Here is a 23821-nt window from a genome sequence, read left to right on the forward strand (position 1 = left end):
GAAAGTGTTCAGTCAGCTGTTCAGACTCCATTTTGAGTAGACGGAGCAGAGGGAAGACGGAGGAGAAGAACTGAAGTCTGAGGCTGGTGAGTGTAAAACAACACTTTTATTCTTTTACTGTGTGAAATCAGCTTTATCAGTATTTTAAGTGTGTGAGTCAGTTTGTCTCTGTGGATTGTAGAGGAAAGAAATGTGAGAATGAAGTCAACAGTTGATTCATCTGTGGACACAAAGTCCTGATTGGCTGAATAAAACACATTAAAACTACTGTAACTAAAGAAAAGGAGCACAGAGGTAAAGAAACCTGATAGCTGCTTTTATTTTATTGAACTGCGTATGTGTGTGTGTATCTGTGTTTGTTTGTGTTACTTCCTGTTCTCAGTCCTGCCCCAGACTGTTGAACAACAAACCTCCAACGTCATTACGTAATTTGCATACGAACAGTGATTGGCCATTTACACACCAGCCCTCTCTCACTGCAGGACACACACACACACACACACACACACACACATACAATGGAAAGTAGTAACAACATTAACTGTGTGAACCATCAGTGTGTGTTGATCCATAGATGGTGTTTTGTAAGGTTCAGAGGTTCAGTATTATATTGAGCTTCATGGCTCCTCTAATAGAGTCAGCAGCAGCACAAGGATCTATAATGGACCAACACAGAAGATAATAAACATAAAAACACCACAAATACTTGTGTACTGTCCTCTCAGTCCTGCGGCAGACTGATGAACAAAGTTGGTTTCCTGATTCTTGTCCTGAGCTCACAGTCAGTGTCACTGTTTCACCTCTCAGACAGACTTCAGACCAGAAGATGAGTGTTTGTGTGGAGGAAGAGGAGGACAGAGCAGAGTCTCCAGGATCCATCTGTCTGTCTATGAAGAGTGACCGGTCCAAACATGCTCCTCCAAAGTTCAGTGATGAACCTGGACCCTCAGACACAAAGTAAGACACTGTTTTTATTTTATTAAACTCTATGTGGACTGTCTACACGACACGGTGTAACCAGGTGATGGCAGTCCATGTCGACTCAGAAGCAGTGGGTTTCAGCATTCATGTTCCCCTCAGGATGAACTGTGTTAACTTCCATGATCCTCTGACGTTTCATCTGGCACCATCATCAGGTCAACACGCTAATGTGTTCAATAATTTATGACCAAAAACCTTCAGAACTAAAGACATTCACATCAGCCTCAGCTGCACTCTGTTTACTGACAATTAGCCAATGTCAGCATGCTAACACGCTGAACTAAGAGACGAACATATTAAACATGATACCTGCTAAACATCAGCATGTTAGCATTGTCACTGAGAGCATGTTAGCATGCTGGTGCTAGCATTTAGCTCAAAGCACCAATGTGTCTAATTACAGCCTGACAGAGCTGCTAGCATGGCTGCAGATGTTTAAAGTACCACAGTGTAGAAATACTCTGTTACAAGTAAAAGTCCTGCATTCACACTTTGACTGCAGTAAAAGTACATTCATCTGTTATTGTAACTACTGAAGGTGGAGCTCATTTGAAATACTTTAATCTCCAATAATACGTCATCATTTGTTAGTTTATTGATATTTTGTATTAATAATCAGGAAAAAGCAAAGTAACTAATGTTGCTCAATATATGTAGTGGAGTAAAAAGTAAAATATTTCCCTCTGAAATGTGTGAAACCAACAACTAAAATTCATTTTAATTCAATCTGAGACACTCATAGAGCGACACACACACACACGCACACGCACACGCACACAGAGGAGAGGACCCACACTGACACTGACAGGGTTGACAGGTGCTTTTATTTTATTTAACTGCTGTGTGTGTGTGTTACTTCCCTTTTCTCTCAGTCCTGTGTCAGACTCTTGAACAAAGTTGGTTTCCTGATTCTTGTCCTGAGCTCACAGTCAGTGTCACTGTTTCACCTCTCAGACAGACTTCAGACCAGAAGATGAGTGTTCGTGTGGAGGAAGAGGAGGACGGAGCAGAGTCTCCAGGATCCAGCTGTCCGTCTGTGAAGAGTGACCGGTCCAAACATGCTCCTCCAAAGTTCAGTGATGGACCTGGACCCTCAGACACAAAGTAAGACACTGTTTTTACTGTAAACTGACCTGATGAAGAAGATGCAGGATGAAGACTAAATGTTCTGCTGAAAGATTTATATTCATGATGCACAACTGCTGCAGAAACTAAGATGGATGTGATTTGATTTCTTTATCTGAAACCTGAGAACCTCCACTTCAGAACTTAAACTTCAACAACATATTCACATGTTTGTTGAGACGTTGAAGTGAATATTTTAAACTATTCAAAATGTGAGTGAATCTGCTTCAGATGTATTCAGATACATCATCTGGAACAGGTGGGTGGGTAGGTTGGTAGGTAGGTCGGTAGGTGACCTCAGTGAGGTGAAGATTTGTTACTTAAAAAAGTCAAGTCAGGTTTATTTGTATAGCCCAAAATCGCAATACATGCCCCGATGGGCTTCACACACCGACATGAGTTGTTTGAAATGGGCAAACCATTGCAAGACAATAAAAGTGCAAAATACAGTATGACATTGAAAATCAGCCATAAAATAGAAAGTGCACACAGAATGCTTAAAAACACGCACACAGAGGAGAGGACCCACACTGACACTGACAGGGTTGACAGATGCTTTTATTTTATTTAACTGCTGTGTGTGTGTGTTACTTCCCTTTTCTCTCAGTCCTGTGTCAGACTCTTGAACAAAGTTGGTTTCCTGATTTTTGTCCTGAGCTCACAGTCAGTGTCACTGTTTCACCTCTCAGACTGACTTCAGACCAGAAGATGAGTGTTCGTGTGGAGGAAGAGGAGGACGGAGCAGAGTCTCCAGGATCCAGCTGTCCGTCTGTGAAGAGTGACCGGTCCAAACATGCTCCTCCAAAGTTCAGTGATGAACCTGGACCCTCAGACACAAAGTAAGACACTGTTTTTACTGTAAACTGACCTGATGAAGATGATGCACTGAGGATGAAGTAAATGTTCTGCTGAAAGATTTATATTCATGATGCACAACTGCTGCAGAAACTAAGATGGATGTGATTTGATTTCTTTATCTGAAACCTGAGAACCTCCACTTCAGAACTTAAACTTCAACAACATATTCACATGTTTGTTGAGACGTTGAAGTGAATATTTTAAACTATTCAAAATGTGAGTGAATCTGCTTCAGATGTATTCAGATACATCATCTGGAACAGGTGGGTGGGTAGGTCGGTAGGTAGGTAGGTAGGTGACCTCAGTGAGGTGAAGATTTGTTACTTAAAAAAGTCAAGTCAGGTTTATTTGTATAGCCCAAAATCGCAATACATGCCCCGATGGGCTTCACACACCGACATGAGTTGTTTGAAATGGGCAAACCATTGCAAGACAATAAAAGTGCAAAATACAGTATGACATTGAAAATCAGCCATAAAATAGAAAGTGCACACAGAATGCTTAAAAACACGCACACAGAGGAGAGGACCCACACTGACACTGACAGGGTTGACAGATGCTTTTATTTTATTTAACTGCTGTGTGTGTGTGTGTTACTTCCCTTTTCTCTCAGTCCTGTGTCAGACTCTTGAACAAAGTTGGTTTCCTGATTCTTGTCCTGAGCTCACAGTCAGTGTCACTGTTTCACCTCTCAGACAGACTTCAGACCAGAAGATGAGTGTTCGTGTGAAGGAAGAGGAGGACGGAGCAGAGTCTCCAGGATCCAGCTGTCCGTCTGTGAAGAGTGACCGGTCCAAACATGCTCCTCCAAAGTTCAGTGATGAACCTGGACCCTCAGACACAAAGTAAGACACTGTTTTTACTGTAAACTGACCTGATGAAGATGATGCACTGAGGATGAAGACTAAATGTTCTGCTGAAAGATTTATATTCCTGATGCACAACTGCTGCAGAAACTAAGATGGATGTGATTTGATTTCTTTATCTGAAACCTGAGAACCTCCACTTCAGAACTTAAACTTCAACAACATATTCACATGTTTGTTGAGACGTTGAAGTGGCTGTAAATATTATAACTATTCAAAATGTGAGTGAATCTGCTTCAGATGTGTTCAGATCATCATCTGGAACAGGTGGGTGGGTAGGTCGGTAGGTGACCTCAGTGAGGTGAAGATTTGTTACTTAAAAAAGTCAAGTCAGGTTTATTTGTATAGCCCAAAATCGCAATACATGCCCCGATGGACTTCACACACCGACATGAGTTGTTTGAAATGGGCAAACCATTGCAAGACAATAAAAGTGCAAATAAGGCCTGATGAGGTCAAATAAATAAGATGGTGCTAGTCCATGCAATATTTTGTATGTTAGCAGTAGCACTTTGAAATCAGAACTAACTTGGATCGGAAGCCAATGTAGAGAGGACAGGATGGGTGTTACGTAATCAAGCCCGCATTCTGAACAAGTGGAGGCTTCTCACACTAGATTTTGGTAGGCCAGAAAACAGTACGTTGCAGTAATCAAGTCTGGATGAGACAAAGGCGTGTACCAGGGTTTCAGCATCAGACAGAGCTAGTATAGTACGAATCTCTGAAATGTTGCGAAGATGAAAGAAGGCAGTTCTAGTAAAATCTTTAATATGTAAGTCGGATGCAAAAGTGACATTGAGGTTTTTGATGGAGGGGGTATGGGGGGTATATCTGGATATTAACCCATCCCATTCCATTAACTGTTTTGTATCGGCACTGGAAGAGTCTGGAAAAGCTGCAGCATTTGTGGCAGAATGTTTATTTTAATTGACTCAAACTCAGGAAAGGAATAACATTCCATCTTAATACGTCTGACGTAGTTCAGATCAAATCATTTCGAAATGTCTTTAGTTGACCCCCAGATACCGAATTGATTCATGCTGTCCATCTCAATTTATATTTCCTTCTGATATGGTCAGGTGGTTCATAATTAAATGTAAGTACTTGAGTCTTCTGTATATTAAGCTTATAGCCTGATAGTGTCCCATACATTTCAAGCAGATTCATGAGTTTTGGAAGTGACTGTGTTGGCTGCGTTAGGTATATCAGTACATCATCAGCGTACAGAGACACTTTTTGTGCCCCTGATATCATATTTATCCGCTTAATATCAGCATTTTGTTGAATCCATCAGCTCAGGGGCTTTATAAACAGAGCAAAGAGAATTGGAGAGGCACAACAGCCTTGTCTAGTTCCCCGTTTCAGAGTGATTAAATTCGACAAATCACCATTGATTTTTATCCTAGCAGATGGTTTGTTATATAATGCTTTAAAAGTCTAAGTTGTAGATTCATGAAAGCCAAATGTTGATAATACTTTCTATGAGAACGACCATTTAACTGATTCAAAATTTTTCTCAGCATCTAAACTTAATCTAATTGACTATATTCTGTTGGGTGACATGTCTAATAATGTCCAGTGTTCTCTTGATACTATCTTGCGTTTGTCTATGTCGGATTAAGCCGGTCTGGTCTAAGTGAATGAGTTCTGGTAGGATGTTTTTTTTATTCTTCTGAACAATATGGATGTAAACGATCTAAAGTCCATGTTTAATACACTTATGTGCCGATAATTAGCACAGTCTAGATTGTTTCTCCCTTCCTTTGGTATGACAGAAATGATGGCATCCCTCCATGAGGGTGGGATTTCCCTCTTCTGTAGCACCCAATTAAATGTTTTCAGCAATGTTGGACCTAACTGCTCCTGCATTGATCTATTTTTTTGCTCAAATTGCTCAATTTGAAGGTCATTATTAATTTTTGGTTGGGAGTATAGTGATTTATTATACTTTTCAAAACTTTATTGGATTTTCTCTAGGCTTGTTTCAATCGCTCCTGAGTCAGGATTCCTTATGTTATGTATTGTACTGTCTGCTTGTTGTTTTCGTAATCTATAGGATAGGACTTGTAAAGATTTCCCACCAACTTCATAATAACATTGTTTTATAAATAATAACTTCCTCTGTACTTCCAGTGAAGTTATTTGATCTATTTCTTTCCCTATTTTCACTATTTTTGAGTAAACCTCCTCATTTAAAGTATCTACATGGTCTCTCTGTAATTGCTTTAGTTTATCCTTCAGACTCTGAAGCCTTTTTACTCGTCTGTTTCTTTTCATAAGAGGTGGTAGCCATTATTTTTCCTCTAATTTCTGCTTTAAGTGCATCCCAAAGCATGGATGTCAACACATCCATCTGTCTTTCAGCTCTAAATACGTTTTAATCTCATTCTTTAATTTTTCTGGATTCTTTTGTGTTGATTATTTAAGATATTTGAATTTAGTCTTCAAAGTGTAGACCTTGATTTACTATCGAGATACATTCCCATCTATAAAGGACAAATCTGGATATTTTAACAACAACCAACAAATCATTGTAGTCATGAAGAAATGTCTCCACAGGAAGAGGAGTCATGTCTCTGTGAAGAAGCAGCCGTCCTGCTGTGTTTTGTGTCAGGACGTCCTGATGGATCCAGTCTCTACCAGCTGTGGACACTGGTTCTGTAGACGGTGCATCACCTCAGACTGGGTCCAGTCTGCTTCACCAGGAGACTCCTCCTGTCCCCAGTGTGGAAAGAGACCCAGAAAGGGAGCTGGACTGCAGACGGACAGTCAGAGCCGAACTGTACAAAGTAAGACTGAATATCTGAACATGTGTTTACATCCTGCTGCTTTTCATGACATTTAATTAAACTTCCAATAAGTTTCAGCCACGTGGACACATATATTATCTGAGTGCGGACAGACGTGGATGAAAACTGTAGCTTGACTGGTCAATGGAGACAGACAACCACGAGGCGCTGATTCTAGACACATTTCTGATGCTTCCTCTGAACTGGGCTTCATAACCTTCACTTCTTTATATATTCTGATATTGATCTTTGTTATTGGTGATGAAAATAATCACCAGATTGTCAAACTGTCTTTGTTCTGTCTCAAACTTTTGTCTCTTTTCAGTGAATGTTGGTCTGCAGGAGGTTTTAGATGAACATAAGATCAGTCTGAGGAGGAGATGTGAACGTGTGACTGAAGGAAGTGATGAAACAGGAAATGATGAAACAGGGAGTGATAAAACAGGAAGTGTTGAAACTGGAACCCTCCTCAACAGGATCTACACTGAGCTCTACATCACAGAGGGACAGAGTGAAGAGGTTAATACCCAACATGAGGTGAGGCAGCTTGAGACAGTTTCCAAGAAGACCTCCAATGAAACTCCAATCAGGTGCTGCGACATCTTTAAAGCCTCACCTGACCAACAGAGACCCATCAGAGTGGTTCTGACCAACGGCGTCGCTGGAGTTGGAAAAACCTTCTCAGTGCAGAAGTTCACTCTGGACTGGGCAGAGGGCTCCAAAAACCAAGATGTCCGTCTGCTGGTTCTGCTCTCGTTCAGGGAGCTGAACCTGATCAGAGATGAGCAGTACAGTCTTCTCAGCCTGCTCCATGTTTTCCATCCAACATTACAGAAGGTGACAGCAGAGAAGCTCGCTGTCTGTAAACTTCTGTTCATCTTTGACGGCCTGGATGAAAGCAGACTTTCACTGGATTTCAAGAACCATGAGGTCGTGTCTGATGTCACACAGAAGTCATCAGTCGGCGTGCTGCTGACAAACCTCATCGAGGGGAAGCTGCTTCCCTCGGCTCTCGTCTGGATAACTTCCCGACCTGCAGCAGCCAATCGGATCCCTCCTTCATGTGTTGACAGGGTAACAGAAGTACGAGGCTTCACTGACGCCCAGAAGGACGAGTACTTCAGGAGGAGGTTCAGTGAAGAAGATCTGTCCAGCAGAGTCATCTCACACATCAAGACCTCTGGGAGCCTCCACATCATGTGTCTGATCCCAGTCTTCTGCTGGATCACTGCTACAGTTCTGGAGCACATGTTGACTACAGACCAGAGAGGAGAGCTGCCCAAGACCCTGACTGACATGTACTCACACTTCCTGCTGGTTCAGACAAAGAGGAAGAAGCAGAAGTACAATGAGGGACGTGAGACGAGTCCACAGCAGCTGACGGAGGTTGACAGGGAAGTTCCTCTGAAGCTGGGGAGGCTGGCGTTTGAACATCTGGAGATAGGAAACATCATGTTCTACCAAGAAGACCTGGAGCGGTGTGGTCTTAATGTCACAGAGGCCTCGGTGTACTCAGGAGTTTGTACAGAGATCTTCAGAAGAGAGAGTGTGATCTTCCAGAAAACAGTCTACTGCTTTGTTCATCTGAGTGTTCAGGAGTTTCTGGCTGCAGTCTACATGTTCCACTGTTCCATCAACAGGAACACAGAGGTGGTGGAGGACTTCCTGAGAGGACAGAGTGCCTCATCCCTGGATGACTTTCTCAGCAGAGCCATGGAGAAATCTCTCAGAAGTAAAAATGGCCACCTGGACCTGTTTGTTCGCTTCCTTCATGGCCTCTCTCTGACATCCAACCAGAGACTCTTAGCAGGCCTGCTGGGTCAGACAGACAACAGGCCAGAAATCCTCCAGAGAGCCATCAACAACCTGAAGAAGATGAACAGTTATGGTATCTCTCCTGACAGAAGCATCAACATCTTCCACTGTCTGACGGAGATGAACGACCACTCAGTCCATCAGGAGATCCAAGAGTTCCTGAAGTCAGAGAACAGATCAGGGAAGGAACTCTCTGTGATCCACTGCTCAGCTCTGGCCTACATGCTGCAGATGTCAGAGGAGGTTCTGGATGAGTTGCATACAGAGAAGTACAACACATCATGGGAGGGAAAACAGAGACTGATTCCAGCTGTGAGGAACTGCAGAAAGGCTCGGTAAGTCCAGATGTGATTCACATTATAAAGCAACATGAAGCTGAAGCCTTCAATATTAAAGATCAACTCTTTACACACATGCACAATATAAAACTTCCACACTATCAAAGTTTTGTGTAACTAGAATGAAACCTGCTTGTTGAAATAGTTCAACATGTGTTAAACAACAAATGTGTCCAGAAATCCTTATTGTGTTTGTATCAAGTCAGTGAACACAAGTATCTTCTATCATCTTCTGTCTGTGTCTTTGGGTGGTGGAGGCTCCAACAAATCCAGCAGGAAAACTGTGCTGAAAATGTTCTGACAGTCGTCATTTGATCACAACAGAGCGTCTTTTTGTTTAATTCCCAGGAAGTCAAATAGCCACATTTTGGGTTGGTAAAGCGTCTCGAGCAGCAACAAAGTGAGAAAATAAGAAAATCTCTGCAGATATGAGACACTAACACGCCTTTTCTCCCCATTCCAGCCTCCCTCTCTGTCTGTTTACGTCTTTTATGTCTATCACGTCTATGTTTTGTTTCACTACATCTGCCGTGCGTGATGTGCACTGATAGGTTGAAATCAGTCTTGTGATGTTGGGAAGGCGGCGTGCAAAGATGCTAAATAAAAATAATCCATAATTCACCCCAAATGCATCAAACTAAAGTAACGAGCCTGTTTTGAAAATGTGAGGAGCAGAAGGTTCAGATATTTGTGTTCAGATGTAGAGAGGGAAAGTCAAAGACATACTCAAGTAAAGAACAGGCACCTAAAACATGTACTGAAGGACAGTAAATAAGTATTTGTACCACGTCTTCACATGACTCATATTAACATTAGTCATTTGACACTTCTGTCAAAAACATGAATTTGTGGTTCATTATGTTACTCAAGGACACGTGGACATGGACAGGAGGAGCTCAAGTTTCAACTACTACTACAACTACAAACCTGGTGATCAGTGACTGACTAGCTCAGGCTGACCAACTGACCAGCTAACTCATGTTAATGTGCTCTGTGATGCAAAACGCATACATTTCATAATAAAGTGTCAGATTTTATTATATTTTAGCTGTTTTATTATCTATATTCACAGATTGGTTGGCTGTGGACTCGCAGAGACTCACTGTGAAGTCGTGGCCTCAGCTCTGAAGTCCAACCCCTCCCATCTGACCGAGCTGGACCTGAGTCGCAACAACCTGCAGGATTCAGGAGTGAAGCTGCTGTCGACTGGGCTGCAGAGTCCAAACTGTAGACTGGAGGCTCTGAGGTCAGTTCATGTGTTTTGTTCTTGTACAGTGTTTATCCACCAAATTTAAATCCATAACAGAAGGTTTAAATTTACATTTACATTTACATTTAGGGCATTTAGCAGACGCTTTAGTCCAAAGCGACTTACAATAAGTACATTTGTCACAGGAAAGAAACCACAACATCACCGTCGATAAAGTAGAAAAGAAAAGATAGAAACAATTTTCAAGCCCTCATCTGAGCAAAGTAGCTGCTATTTATCAAGGATACTATAAGTACAAAAGTGCTGTGATGTAAGTGCTAACGGTAAGAACATAGGATTTTACAGAAACTGATATGTTTCTACATAAAGCTGATCTCACAGACAAACAAACACAATATAACGCTTACACAGACACACACACAATGTAATGTGTATGAATGTCGAGCTGATGTTTGGATAATGTCACATCTGATTGGATTTTTATCTCCATCATTTATTCTTTATTCAGATTGAGGGGCTGCAGTTTGTCAGAGATCAGCTGTGCTTCTCTGGCCTCAGCTCTGAAGTCCAACCCCTCCCATCTGAAACAGCTGGACCTGAGTCTCAACAACAAGCTGCAGGATTCAGGAGTGAAGCTGCTGTGTGATTTTCTGCAGAGTCCACACTGTAGACTGGAGACTCTGAGGTCAGTTCACTGACTCTGTTAATGTGTTCAAACATTACTCACATCCATAAAGCTGTAAATGTCATTTTTTTTCATATTTCCTTGTTTGTGTACTAAATTTAGTTAGTCTGCAGTCACAAAAGACTAAAGAAACTGTACAAAATGGTCACTGTTAGCTGTTTAAGTTCAAACCTGAACACACCTGATTGGATTTTAAATTGATTTTTATTCACATAATTTATTCTTTATTTAGATTGATCAACTGCAGTTTGTCAGAGATCAGCTGTGCTTCTCTGGCCTCAGCTCTGACGTCCAACCCCTCCCATCTGACAGAGCTGGACTTGAGTGGAAACCAGTTGCAGTATTCAGGAGTGAAGCTGCTGTCTGATCTGAAGGAGAGTCCACACTGTAGACTGGAGACTCTGAGGTCAGTAGAAGGTTGGAGTCAGTCCACGCTGGTTTCAGCAGTATTGTACTAAACACAGTATCAAAGTAAAGATCCAGTATTTCCTGCTTTCCTCAGTGAAGCTGTGAGAGGAGAACGGTGACAGGCTTCAGGATCTCAAAGTGTTTGTTCTCTCATCTCAACACTAAAGAACTGATCAGGTCATCTTTGTCACAGCTCTCAGATCAGTCTGACTGAAGCCGGCAAATCACTGGCTCTTATTTCAGAGAACCATCATTACATTTAGTAACCACGTGGACAGAGCAGAACCTCTGCTGAAGTCCAGAAACCACAGCTGATGTTTCACTGTATGAACATGTGAGCTTTAACATCAAATATGTATCTGTCCATCTGTTGTTTGTTTTGTCCAAATATTTTATAACAGGCTCCATATTTACCATGATGAAATATTCAGATGTGACTGAGACTCTGGTTTTTAACAGCAGTAACTCATCATTACAGTGAACAGTGAATGTTTCTCTGTTTCTGTTGTAATGATGCGTTCAGGGACTCTCAGTAGTTTATTTCACTGTGTCCTTCAGTGAAACCTGCAGCGTAAACAGACTTGATGAACAAAGTGTCTGCAGGTCTGTGAGCTTCACTCCAACACGTTAACATGAGAGCTGAAAGGAAGCTGGCTACGCTACACAGCCGCTCCACTTGTGGTCTGAACAGGACTGAAGTCCTGCTGGTCTTTATATCACTGACTGACAGCTGATGGAGGGAGTCTCTGCAAACACTCATTTATCACTTCTGTTGTCTCTCTGCTTCTCTCTGTCAGACTCTGAGTGATGAAAGGTGGAGTAGCTTAGAGGATCAGCTGTGTCCCGATGATCCAGAGAGGTTGAAGCAGCACCATCAGCTGGTGGATGAGGAGGCTCTGACTGGGCAGAGAGGAGAGCTTCATCCAGCAGTGACTGACGGACCAATCACAACAAGTGGAGATGACTGTCAGTGCTGCAGTCTGAACTGCTCTGAGATCAGCTCCACTGTCACACACAGTGTCCAGTCCACCATCCAGCTCCATGTGTCGGGGCCCCGGGGTCGTAGTTCCACTAACTGCCCCCTGGATTTAACAAGAACAGAAACAAGTTCATCCAGTCCAAACATACATTTAGAAATGTGCACAATAAAAACACAGTAACATTAATATCTTACTTCCTGTCACTTCAACAAATATTTATTTACTAATATATTTTTAATAAACTGTTTTTATACACTACAGTTAAACTTCAGCAGCTGTTTGTCACTTGTGTAGCTTCAGGGGAAACAGTAGATGTGGCATGGACAGTTGCAGTTTACACTGAGCATGTAAAAACATGGGGTTTGAACCATGAATTACCTTACTTACTAATTCATTTATTTATCTATCATCTACAGTATTTCATCCTAAAATGTTCAAACTTCATTGGCCAAATTCAGAAAGCATTCCTATAATATTGGGGAAGGCAGGCTGAGCCCTCCGCTGGTCATACATTTCCAAATACACTCGATTCATCCTCAAGGGTCAACAGGCCTGCACCACATGGGGCCAGAGAGGAAGACAGGAGAGGTTGTGGGTTTATATAATTGGAGACCTAGCTACTACCTAGCTAATAGGATTAAATTTATCCTGAATAATAAGGAGATACTTGAATGTGGGGGAAATGTTTAGATTAATGTGTAAAATACACTAATGTTAAATGGGTTGCAAATCTTGTAGAGTTTATTTTTATTCTTTTTTTCCACCTTTTGTAAATGTTTGCACTGCTTGCACTTTGGGAAGCCACTTTAATAAATGCATTGCTCATATATGTTTTTGACCATGCCGTTGTTTTTATGTGTTGAGGAGTTTGACGTAGAACCCTGCGACAGTTGTGTTTTGTGTTTGATATTATGCAACGTTTTCTTCACAAAAAACAAACACACAAAAAACATTGGTCAATACTTACCTGACCATATTGACTCCTTACCCTGCTGTTTAAAGGGCACTTAGGCCAAACTGCAGGTCTAAAACAAGACAAAAAACGACTCTCCTTCTCTCTCTCTCTCTCGACATATATATATGTGTTTGTATTACATTGCCTGTGTACTGTAACTGCCCATGGTCCTGAAATGTCTGCTTTACATGCATGTACAGTTACAGTATACATGTAGCATGTTTCAGGAACATGGACCCGACCCAAACCCCTTCCAATCTTTTTTAAACAAATCCACTTGGGACACCTGCGTTTGCCACATGCCAAGTATCACATATAGGAAATTGGTTGACTGGCTAATTAAGATAGAGAAACCGGTAATAACAATAATAATAATAATTCATGTACAGTAGTATAATATACACATTTCATTCAACACGGGTTACAGTATCAGAACAGAAGGCTGGTCCAAGGCCCAACAGCAGAAGGCAGAGAGGAGGTGGATGAGCTCGACACCACTGACCCGAAGGTCTCAGTGAGACGTTTAAACTGACTGAACAGCTCCACCTGCTGGTGTGTGTTGGACTGATCCTCTGGGCTCAGGTGTGCATGTTTCTTCTATGACTTTTAATTTAATTTATTATTAATTATTTAATTAATATCATCAATATGTATTAATATTATTAGTTAAAGTAGTAATAGTAGAATTTTGTTAATATTATTACTGTTGTTGGTATTGTTGTTATTATTATTATTGCTTTCATTATTGTTAAATTTATTTTTTTTATTATTTTTTATTATAATTATAAAAAGTAGTGAGGTAGTGAAATTCTATTATATATTAATATGATTATTTTGTATCAATATTGTTGTTGTTTGTATTGTTGTTATTGTTATTATTATTATTATTACCATTATTGTTTTTATTAATACTATTGTTGTTGTTCTTATTATTATTATTATTATTACTATCATTATTGTTTTTAGTATTATTATTATTATCATTATTATTATTATGAAATTATCTTTTCAATCAACGAAGCCTGGGACATACTAAATCTTTTTCTGTCATATTAGTAGGGATGCACAATTATTTATTGGATGGATAAATTATTGGCAGATAAAGAAATTACAGCCGATAATAGGCTCATTTTAATCTACAATAATATGTCATCATTTATTAGTTATTGATATTTTGTATAAATAATGATAATAAGCAAAGTAATGGTCAATATATATGTAGTGGTGAAAAAAGAAAAACTTTCCCTCTGAAATGTGTGAAATAAAGGTGGGCGGATCGATCCAAATATCCATAGTATCGGTACCAAGGTGAGTATTGGTATCGGATCGATACTAGCGTGATGAGATCGATATTTTTGTTGTAGTTTCTCTTCTATAAGTTCAGCAAATCACTCGTGTTTCTTCACAGAGTTTGTGTGAGCGCAGCATCTAGTCCTCGTCTCCACCTACCTGGCGTCGCTCCGCTCCCTCAGGTTCATTAGGCCCCGCCCCCTCCCCACCTGCGCTGCCTGCCAGAGCAGAGACAGACTGGCGAGATGGCAGAGAGGAAGAGGAGGCTGTCTGGAGTTATTTCACAGTTTCAGACAGAGAAACTGCTGCCTGTCACGTATGCAATACTTGTATAAGCATTTAAAAGCAGCACACCCAAAAGTTAACGCTGCAAAGTAAACGGAGGAGGAGGAGGAGGAGGAGGAGGAGGAGGAGGGAGCTCCCTAAACCCGAACCAGACCCCTGGCACAGAGACAGACGTCACTGACAGAGGCCTTTCAACAAAAACCTCAACAATATCCAGGTAGCAATTTCTAGAAGTGAAAGTTATTTCCAGCATTAATTAATGTTGTTTTTCAAAGTGTAATTGGTGGTCAGAGATGTCATTTTAGCAGAGTGATTAAACTATTATCATATATTCAGATAGTTGAAATAAATCTTAATTGTTTCACTGGAACTCAAAAATATATACTTATATTAAGATATATAGCCTACCTCAAACCTGAAGTATGAATATGGCAGATTATAATAACCCTTTTGTGTATCTGCTGAAGGAACATTAGTATTCCTCTTTAGGCTACATGCAGACTTTCAAGTAAAAAGTATCGGTATCAGCAATACTGGCCCTGTAATTACTTGGTAAAATTTGCAGTATCGCCCACCCCTAGTGTGAAACCAACAAGTATAAATACACACACACACACACACACACACACACACACACACACACACACACACACACACACACAGGGGAGGGGACCTGGAAGTGAAAGTCAGCTGATCAGGCTCCATTTTTGAGTGGAAGCAGGAAAGAAGACGGAGGTGAGTGTTTTGTTATTTTACTGTCCAGGTGTGAATGAATCCCACCGGATCCGTGTCCGGTCCACCTCCGCTCCGTCACGGCAGCAGAGCTGTTTCAGTCTGTGTTCACTTCCACTGGCTCGGCTGCAGCTCCGGCGGTCCGGACCCGGTCCCGCCCGGACCAGGCACGCAAGGCTTCCCGGGGAATTCCACTCCTCGCTGCGGGTTGAGTGCAGCGTGGCCGACAGTATCACAAGCTTTTGTTAGATCCACAGAGAGGGCAGCGCAGTGTTTCCCTTTATCAACAGCAGGTATAATATCAGCAGGAACTGAGCTGAGAGCAGACCGGTGATATAAAACAGGAAATAATGAGAGGAATGATTTGATTATTGACTAATGATCCCAGGACTTTAGCAAGACAGTTTAGAAATTGGTCGATAGTTGTTAATAACAGCTTTGTCACCACCTTTATGCAGAAGAAATGGACAGATCACAGTCAGTGTCACTGTTTCTCCTCTCAGACTGACTTCAGACCAGAAGATGAGTGTTCGTGTGGAGGAAGAGGAGGACGGAGCTGAAACTCCAGGATCCATCTGTGTGTCTTTGAAGAGTGACCGGTCCAGATATGAACCTCCAAACTTCAGTAATGGACCTGGACCCTCAGACACAAAGTAAGAGAACTGGTACTGACTCATTCAGTGTTTGCTGGTAAAGTTTTGCCATTTACCAGCTGTAGAGTAACATCCGGCTTCAGGATGGAGGAAATACTCTGCCAGGCCAAAGCTTTTATTGTGACGAGCTGTAACCAGACCAACATCCTGTTGTACCACCAGTGTGTCAGCGCACAGCGGCAGTAACAACAGAGTGAAAACACTGATTCAGAAAGATGAGACGCTGTGAAACATGAATAAAACAGAATGACATCATTGGATGATCCTTTTTGACAAACACTCAATATTAAACAGTACAAAGACAATATATTGAGTGTTTTCATTGATTTCTGTGAATTTGATGGCAGCAACACGTTTCATCAAGTTGTGACGGAGCAACAACAGGCTGAAAGTTGTGCAGCGCTCCAAAAACACCTGTTTGGATCTTTCCACAGGTAAACAGGTTGATTGGTGACAGCTGATCATATCATGACTGAAGGTTCACCACCCTGTCAAACACATGACTGTGTAAAGGAGATTACTACAAACTGTCAAACTGTTGTCAGTGAACAGTTAGTTTGTTAATGAGGACACACTGGACCTTTAACATGTCATTTTCTTCATGTAGCTGCAAATGAAAACGTTTGACTGAAAGAGAAATGATTGGTCCATCTCCCTCTGAGTGTCTGTGACAGCTGTCAGTCACATAGAGAAGATGAAATCTAATCCAAACTTTGAACCTCCTGATGATCAACACGAGCAGCAGTTTGTGTGTTTAGAGCTTCATGCATGACTTTCATCAGAGAATCTATCAGGGATTCATGTGAGATGAATAAAAACATGTTGGTGTTTGCAGAGTTCAGTCCAACAGACAGAGAGCAGAGTCTCCAGGATCCAGCTGTGAGTCTATGAAGAGTGACCAGTCCAAAGATCCTCCTCTAGCCTTCAGTGATGAACCTGGACCCTCAGACACAAAGTAAGACACTGTTTTTACTGTAAACTGACCTGATGAAGATGATGCAGTGAGGATGAAGACTAAATGTTCTGCTGAAAGATTTATGTTCATGATGCACAACTGCTGCAGAAACTAAGATGGATGTGATTTGATTTCTTTATCTGAAACCTGAGAACCTCCACATCAGAACTTAAACTTCAGCAACATATTCACATGTTTGTTGAGACGTTGAAGTGGCTGTAAATATCATAACTATTCAAAATGTGAGTGAATCTGCTTCAGATGTGTTCAGATCATCATCTAGAGCTGCTGGCTGGGCAGGTTGGTGTTCGACCTCAGCGAGGTCTCTGCTGTGACGGCTGAAAGTAACAGAAGCTAGATGATAAAAATGGAGGTGGTGAAAATGCACCTGAGATGAAACATGAGTTGATAAATTATCACGTGATTTGATTAATTTAAAGCTGATTTGATGAAAAAGAAAGTTTTATCATTTAAAAGCTGCAGAAAGTGTTGAGTTTGTATAAATAAAAACCGGCAAATCATTTTAGTCATGAAGAAATGTCTCCACAGGAAGAGGAGTCATGTCTCTGTGAAGAAGCAGCCGTCCTGCTGTGTTCAGTGTCAGGACGTCCTGAAGGATCCGGTCTCTACCAGCTGTGGACACTGGTTCTGCAGACGGTGCATCACCTCAGACTGGGTCCAGTCTGCTTCACCAGGAGACTCCTCCTGTCCCCAGTGTGGAGGTAAGATCCTGAACAAGAGCTGGACTGCAGACGGACAGTCAGAGCCGAACTGTACAAAGTAAGACTGAACATCTGAACATGTGTTTACATCCTGCTGCTTTTCATGACATTTATTTAAACTTCCAATAAGTTTCAGCCATGTGGACACATATATTATCTGAGTGTGGACAGACGTGGATCTAAACTGTAGCTTGACTGGTCGGTGACAGAGCGTCTTTGTCTCTGTTAGTGGTGCTATTCAATAAAAACAGATCTAGAGAAGAAGACGTGCACATATTGTGCCTTATTTGATGGTGGATCAGTTGTAAGTATTCCAGGGAGGAAGGAAGAGCCACAGTGAGCTGTTGAGACTCAGCCTGTCGCCTCTGCTGTCAGTCAGACATGTACGGCGACACACAGTCAGAGGCCCAGAGACACATTTCTGATGCTTCCTGTGAACTGGGCTTCATAACCTTCACTTCTTTATATATTCTGATATTGATCTTTGTTATTGGTGATTAAAATAATCACCAGATTATCAAACTGTCTTTGTTCTGTCTCAAACTTTTGTCTCTTTTCAGTGGATGTTGGTCTGCAGGAGGTTTTAGATGAACATAAGATCAGTCTGAGGAGGAGATGTGAACGTGTGACTGAAGGAAGTGATGGAACAGGAAGTGGAACCCTCCTCAACAGGATCTACACTGAGCTCTACATCACAGAGGGACAGAGTGAAGAGGTTAATACCCAACATGAGGTGAGGCAGCTTGAGACAGTTTCCAAGAAGAAGACCTTCAGTGAAACTCCAATCAAGTGCAGCGACATCTTTAAAGCCTCACCTGACCAACAGAGACGCATCAGAGTCGTTCTGACCAACGGCGTCGCTGGAGTTGGAAAAACCTTCTCGGTGCAGAAGTTCACTCTGGACTGGGCAGAGGGCTCCGAAAACCAAGATGTCCGTCTGCTGGTTCTGCTGTCGTTCAGGGAGCTGAACCTGATCAGAGATGAGCAGTACAGTCTTCTCAGGCTGCTCCATGTTTTCCATCCAACATTACAGAAGGTGACAGCAGAGAAGCTCGCTGTCTGTAAACTTCTGTTCATCTTTGACGGCCTGGATGAAAGCAGACTTTCACTGGATTTCAAGAACCATGAGGTCGTGTCTGATGTCACACAGGAGTCATCAGTCAGCGTGCTGCTGACAAACCTCATCGAGGGGAAGCTGCTTCCCTCGGCTCTCGTCTGGATAACTTCCCGACCTGCAGCAGCCAATCGGATCCCTCCTTCATGTGTTGACAGGGTAACAGAAGTACGAGGCTTCACTGACGCCCAGAAGGAGGAGTACTTCAGGAGGAGGTTCAGTGATGAAGATCTGTCCAGCAGAATCATCTCACACATCAAGACCTCTGGGAGCCTCCACATCATGTGTCTGATCCCAGTCTTCTGCTGGATCACTGCTACAGTTCTGGAGCACATGTTGACTACAGACCAGAGAGGAGAGCTGCCCAAGACCCTGACTGACATGTACTCACACTTCCTGCTGGTTCAGACAAAGAGGAAGAAGCAGAAGTACCATGAGGGACGTGAGACGAGTCCACAGGAGCTGACGGAGGCTGACAGGGAAGTTCTTCTGAAGCTGGGGAGGCTGGCGTTTGAACATCTGGAGACAGGAAACATCATGTTCTACCAAGAAGACCTGGAGCGGTGTGGTCTTAATGTCACAGAGGCCTCGGTGTACTCAGGAGTTTGTACCGAGATCTTCAGAAGAGAGAGTGTGATCTTCCAGAAAACAGTCTACTGCTTTGTTCATCTGAGCGTTCAGGAGTTTCTGGCTGCAGTCTACATGTTGCACTGTTCCACCAACAGGAACACAGAGGTCCTGGAGGACTTCCTGAGAGGACATGAGGACGAAGAGGAGGACTACAACAACAACTACTCATCCCTTGATGATTTTCTCAGCAGAGCCATGAAGAAATCCCTCAGAAGTAAAAATGGCCACCTGGACCTGTTTGTACGCTTCCTTCATGGCCTCTCTCTGAAGTCCAACCAGAGACTCTTAGGAGGCCTGCTGGGTCAGACAGACAACAGGCCAGAAATCCTCCAGAGAGCCATCAACAACCTGAAGGAGATGAAGAGTTATAAGATCTCTCCTGACAGAAGCATCAACATCTTCCACTGTCTGACGGAGATGAACGACCACACAGTCCATCAGGAGATCCAAGAGTTCCTGAAGTCAGAGAACAGATCAGAGAAGGAACTCTCTGAGATCCACTGCTCAGCTCTGGCCTACATGCTGCAGATGTCAGAGGAGGTTCTGGATGAGTTGGACCTGGAAAAGTACAACACATCATGGAAGGGACAACGGAGACTGATTCCAGCTGTGAGGAACTACAGAAAGGCTCGGTAAGTCCAGATGTGGTTCACATTATAAAGCAACATAAAGCTGAAGCCTTCAACACTTTACACACATGCACAATATAAAACTTCCACACTATCAAAGTTTTGTGTAATTAGAATGAAACCTGATTGTTGAAATAGTTCAACATGTGTTAAACTACAAAATGTGTCCAGAAATCCTTATTGTGTTTGTATCAAGTCTTCAAACTACAAACCTGGTGATCAGTAACTGACCAGCTCAGGCTGACGAACTGACCAGCTGAGCTACAGCCGCTCATGTTAATGTGCTCTGTGATGCAAAACGCATACGTTTTTATTACATTTTAACTGTTTTATTATCTATATTCACAGATTGGTTGGCTGTGGACTCTCAATGACTCACTGTGAAGTCATGGCCTCAGCTCTGAAGTCCAACCCCTCCCATCTGACCGAGCTGGACCTGAGTAACAACGACCTGCAGGATTCAGGAGTGAAGCTGCTGTCGACTGGACTGCAGAGTCCAAACTGTAGACTGGAGACTCTGAGGTCAGTTCATGTGTTTTGCTCTTGTACAGTGTTTATCCACCAAATTTAAATCCATAACAGAAGGTTTAAATTCTCTTCAGTTCTCTTCACAAATCACAACAACTGTTTTTAAAGTTGGTCAGTGTGAACAGTTTGGTTCAGAGTTTAGTTTAAACTCAAACTGGACTGGTATTAGTGAGGAAACTGTAGGATTTATCCTTCAGTGTGCTGAGAAATGAAATCAATATTTGTGATTTAGTTCCATGTGAGACATCAATATATACAAACTTAAAGGAGTTCAACACATTTTCAGGAATAATGTCTACTAATAACCATCTGACTTTGATCCAGTGATGAAGATGATGGAGGATGAAGCTCTCAGTCAGTCAGCTGTGTGTTGATGATGATGACAGTTGTGATGAGGATAGTCTCAATCTGTGCTCTGAAATGAGAGCATCACAGGTGCTGGGACAGGTGTTAAACTTCTTGTCATGTGTTTAGTTCAACAATTATTGATTTGATAAAGTCCTTTAGTTCATTTCGGACATTTAGGAATTGTATAGAAAACATCAGTCTTAGTACTTTTTTTCATCAAATGACAAATGATTGTTCTGAATTAGAAGAAACAGAAGAGAATGAAATAAACTAAAGTGACATCATGTCTGATTTGATCATTGTTACAGACTTGACTGAGATCAGCAGCTTGTTATTAATCTGTGTTGACATGAACAGGCGCATGAATGTCGAGCTGATGTTTGGATGATGTCTGTAGAAGGCTGAATGACAAAGTCACTCGACTATTTTTTTAGAGAAAAGCTCATTGATTAGGACACAGTAATGTTGAGCTGCACATTTCAAATCTGAACACATCTGATCGGATTATAAATTGATTTATCTGCATCATTTATTCTTTCTTCTTTTCAGTTTGTGGGAGTGCAGTTTGTCAGAGATCAGCTGTGCTTCTCTGGCCTCAGCTCTGAAGTCCAACCCCTCCCATCTGAGACAGCTGGACCTGAGTGGAAACAAGCTGCAGGATTCAGGAGTGAAGCTGCTGTGTGATTTTCTGCAGCGTCCACACTGTAGACTGGAGACTCTGAGGTCAGACACCATTTTCTACTTCTGTGCTCAGATTAATATGATGTGAACGTTGTGTTGACACTAAACTGCAGACATAAAGCTCATAGTATCTTATGTTAAGTCTGTTTTCTTCTTCTGTGGTTTAGTCTGTTGACTGTGGCAGAGCAATGTTGAGCTGCACATTTAACAAGAAAACCTTCATATAACAAGAAAAATCAACACTGGATTATTCACTGTGAACCTATGAAACTGTATTTAAACTATCAGACAATAACAAATATATTCAGTATTTTGTTTTTCCAACAGTTTCATGAAGGTATATGATGCTGATACTGACTGAAGAGTTTAAACTGAAGAAGCTTTGATTTGATGACTCCACTGTTCCTTAAAGAAACATTGTAGATGTCCTTTATTCACATTTCTCCGAAATTCATCCTGACATGTTGTCATCTTTAGAAACTTTGTGATCTTGAGTTGAATCTTAAATCTGTTTTTGTGGGTTTTTATTTGTGTTTGGCTGCACAACATGAGTTTGTATAGATGGAGCCACTGGTGGAGCTGCAGAGTTTAAGAGGTTACATCACTACGTCTTTATTGAAGCAGCAGCACGTTGTCATTGATATTAATGAGAGCTCTGTTTCACTATGTGTGTTTGACAGTTTTGAACCTGCATCCTGTTGGGTTCAGGTGTTTAAAGTTTACATTTTCTAAACTTCTACAGTCTGAACCTTCTTCAGCTCTGAACAGATTATTAAACACTGAATGATTTCAAGCAGGAACATTGTCTTCTAAACTTACATCATTTATTCTTTATTCAGATTGAGGGGCTGCAGTTTGTCAGAGATCAGCTGTGCTTCTCTGGCCTCAGCTCTGACGTCCAACCCCTCCCATCTGAGAGAGCTGGACCTGAGCTACAACAGCCTGCAGAATTCAGGAGTGAAGCTGCTGTGTGATCTGAAGGAGAGTCCACACTGTAGACTGGAGACTCTGAGGTCAGTAGAAGGTTGGAGTCAGTTCATGCTGGTTTCATTTCACTTTATTTCACTGTGTCCTTCAGTGAAACCTGCAGCGTAAACAGACTTGATGAACAAAGTGTCTGCAGGTCTGTGAGCTTCACTCCAACACGTTAACATGACAGCTGAAAGGAAGCTGGCTACGCTACACAGCCGCTCCACTTGTGGTCTGAACAGGACTGAAGTCCTGCTGGTCTTTATATCACTGACTGACAGCTGATGGAGGGAGTCACTGTAAACACTCATGTATCACTTTACTGTCTCTCTGTAGGTGTTGAGAGGATCAGCTGTGTCCTGATGATCCAGAGAGGTTGAAGCAGCACCATCAGCTGGTGGGTGGAGAGGCTCTGACTGGGCGGAGAGGAGAGCTTCATCCAGCAGTGACTGATGGACCAATCACAACAAGTGGAGATGACTGTCAGTGCTGCAGTCTGAACTGCTCTGAGATCAGCTCCACTGTCACACAGTGTCCAGTCCACCATCCAGCTCCATGTGTCGGGGCCCCGGGGTCGTAGTTCCACTGACTGCCCCCTGGATTTAACAAGAACAGAAACAAGTTCATCCAGTCCAAACATACATTTAGAAGTGTGCACAAAAAAACACAATAACACTAAAATCTTACTTCCTCTTTTCATACACTACAGTTAAACTTCAGCAGCTGTTTGTCACTTGTGTAGCTTCAGGGGACACAGTAGATGTCGCATGGACAGTTACAGTTTACACTGAGCATGTAAAAACATGGGGTTTGAACCATGAATTACCTTACTTACTAATTCATTTATTTATCAATCATCTACAGTATTTCATCCTAAAATGTTCAAACTTCATTGGCCAAATTCAGAAAGCATTCCTATAATTTTGGGGAAGGCAGGCTGAGCCCTCCGCTGGTCATACATTTCCAAATACACTAGATTCATCCTCAAGGGTCAACAGGCCTGCACCACATGGGGCCAGAGAGGAAGACAGGAGAGGTTGTGGGTTTATATAATTGGAGACCTAGCTACTACCGAGCTAATAGGATTAAATTTATCCTGAATAATAAGGAGATACTTGAATGTGGGGGAAATGTTTAGATTAATGTGTAAAATACACTAATGTTAAATGGGTTGCAAATCTTGTAGAGTTTATTTTTATTCTTTTTTTTCACCTTTTGTAAATGTTTGCACTGCTTGCACTTTGGGAAGCCACTTTAATAAATGGATTGCTCATA

General features: G+C 41.9%; 1 protein-coding gene across 6 annotated transcripts; it reads left to right on the plus strand.

The window, feature by feature from the left end:
* Positions 1-23821, plus strand: LOC141010103 (NACHT, LRR and PYD domains-containing protein 3-like). Of its 6 annotated transcripts, XM_073482920.1 has the most exons (13): positions 49-86; positions 808-957; positions 1936-2085; positions 2796-2945; positions 3660-3809; positions 15821-15970; positions 16806-16925; positions 17475-17647; positions 18208-20023; positions 20369-20542; positions 21446-21619; positions 22417-22590; positions 22883-23821. In XM_073482920.1, the coding sequence occupies exons 2-13, from the start codon at positions 827-829 to the stop codon at positions 22887-22889; spliced, it is 3369 nt and encodes a 1122-aa protein (XP_073339021.1). In that variant the 5' UTR covers positions 49-86; positions 808-826; the 3' UTR covers positions 22890-23821. The 6 variants fall into 6 exon arrangements, with proteins under 6 accessions (XP_073339024.1, XP_073339021.1, XP_073339022.1 ...); XM_073482921.1 differs by lacking the exon at positions 1936-2085; XM_073482922.1 differs by lacking the exons at positions 15821-15970; positions 16806-16925; positions 17475-17647; ... (3 more) ...; positions 22417-22590; positions 22883-23821 and adding exons at positions 6390-6619; positions 6945-8769; positions 9845-10018; ... (1 more) ...; positions 10900-11073; positions 11873-12882.

The sequence above is a fragment of the Pagrus major genome, chromosome 16 (assembly GCF_040436345.1).
Source record: "Pagrus major chromosome 16, Pma_NU_1.0".
Taxonomy (NCBI): Eukaryota; Metazoa; Chordata; class Actinopteri; order Spariformes; family Sparidae; genus Pagrus; species Pagrus major.

Coding starts and splice junctions, on each gene's coding strand:
- LOC141010103 (XM_073482920.1), top strand. CDS start 827: ATGAGTGTTTGTGTGGAGGAAGAGGAGGACAGAGCAGAGTCTCCAGGA. Junction 958..1,935: donor CCTGGACCCTCAGACACAAA/GTAAGACACTGT, acceptor TTCACCTCTCAG/ACAGACTTCAGACCAGAAGA. Junction 2,086..2,795: donor CCTGGACCCTCAGACACAAA/GTAAGACACTGT, acceptor TTCACCTCTCAG/ACTGACTTCAGACCAGAAGA.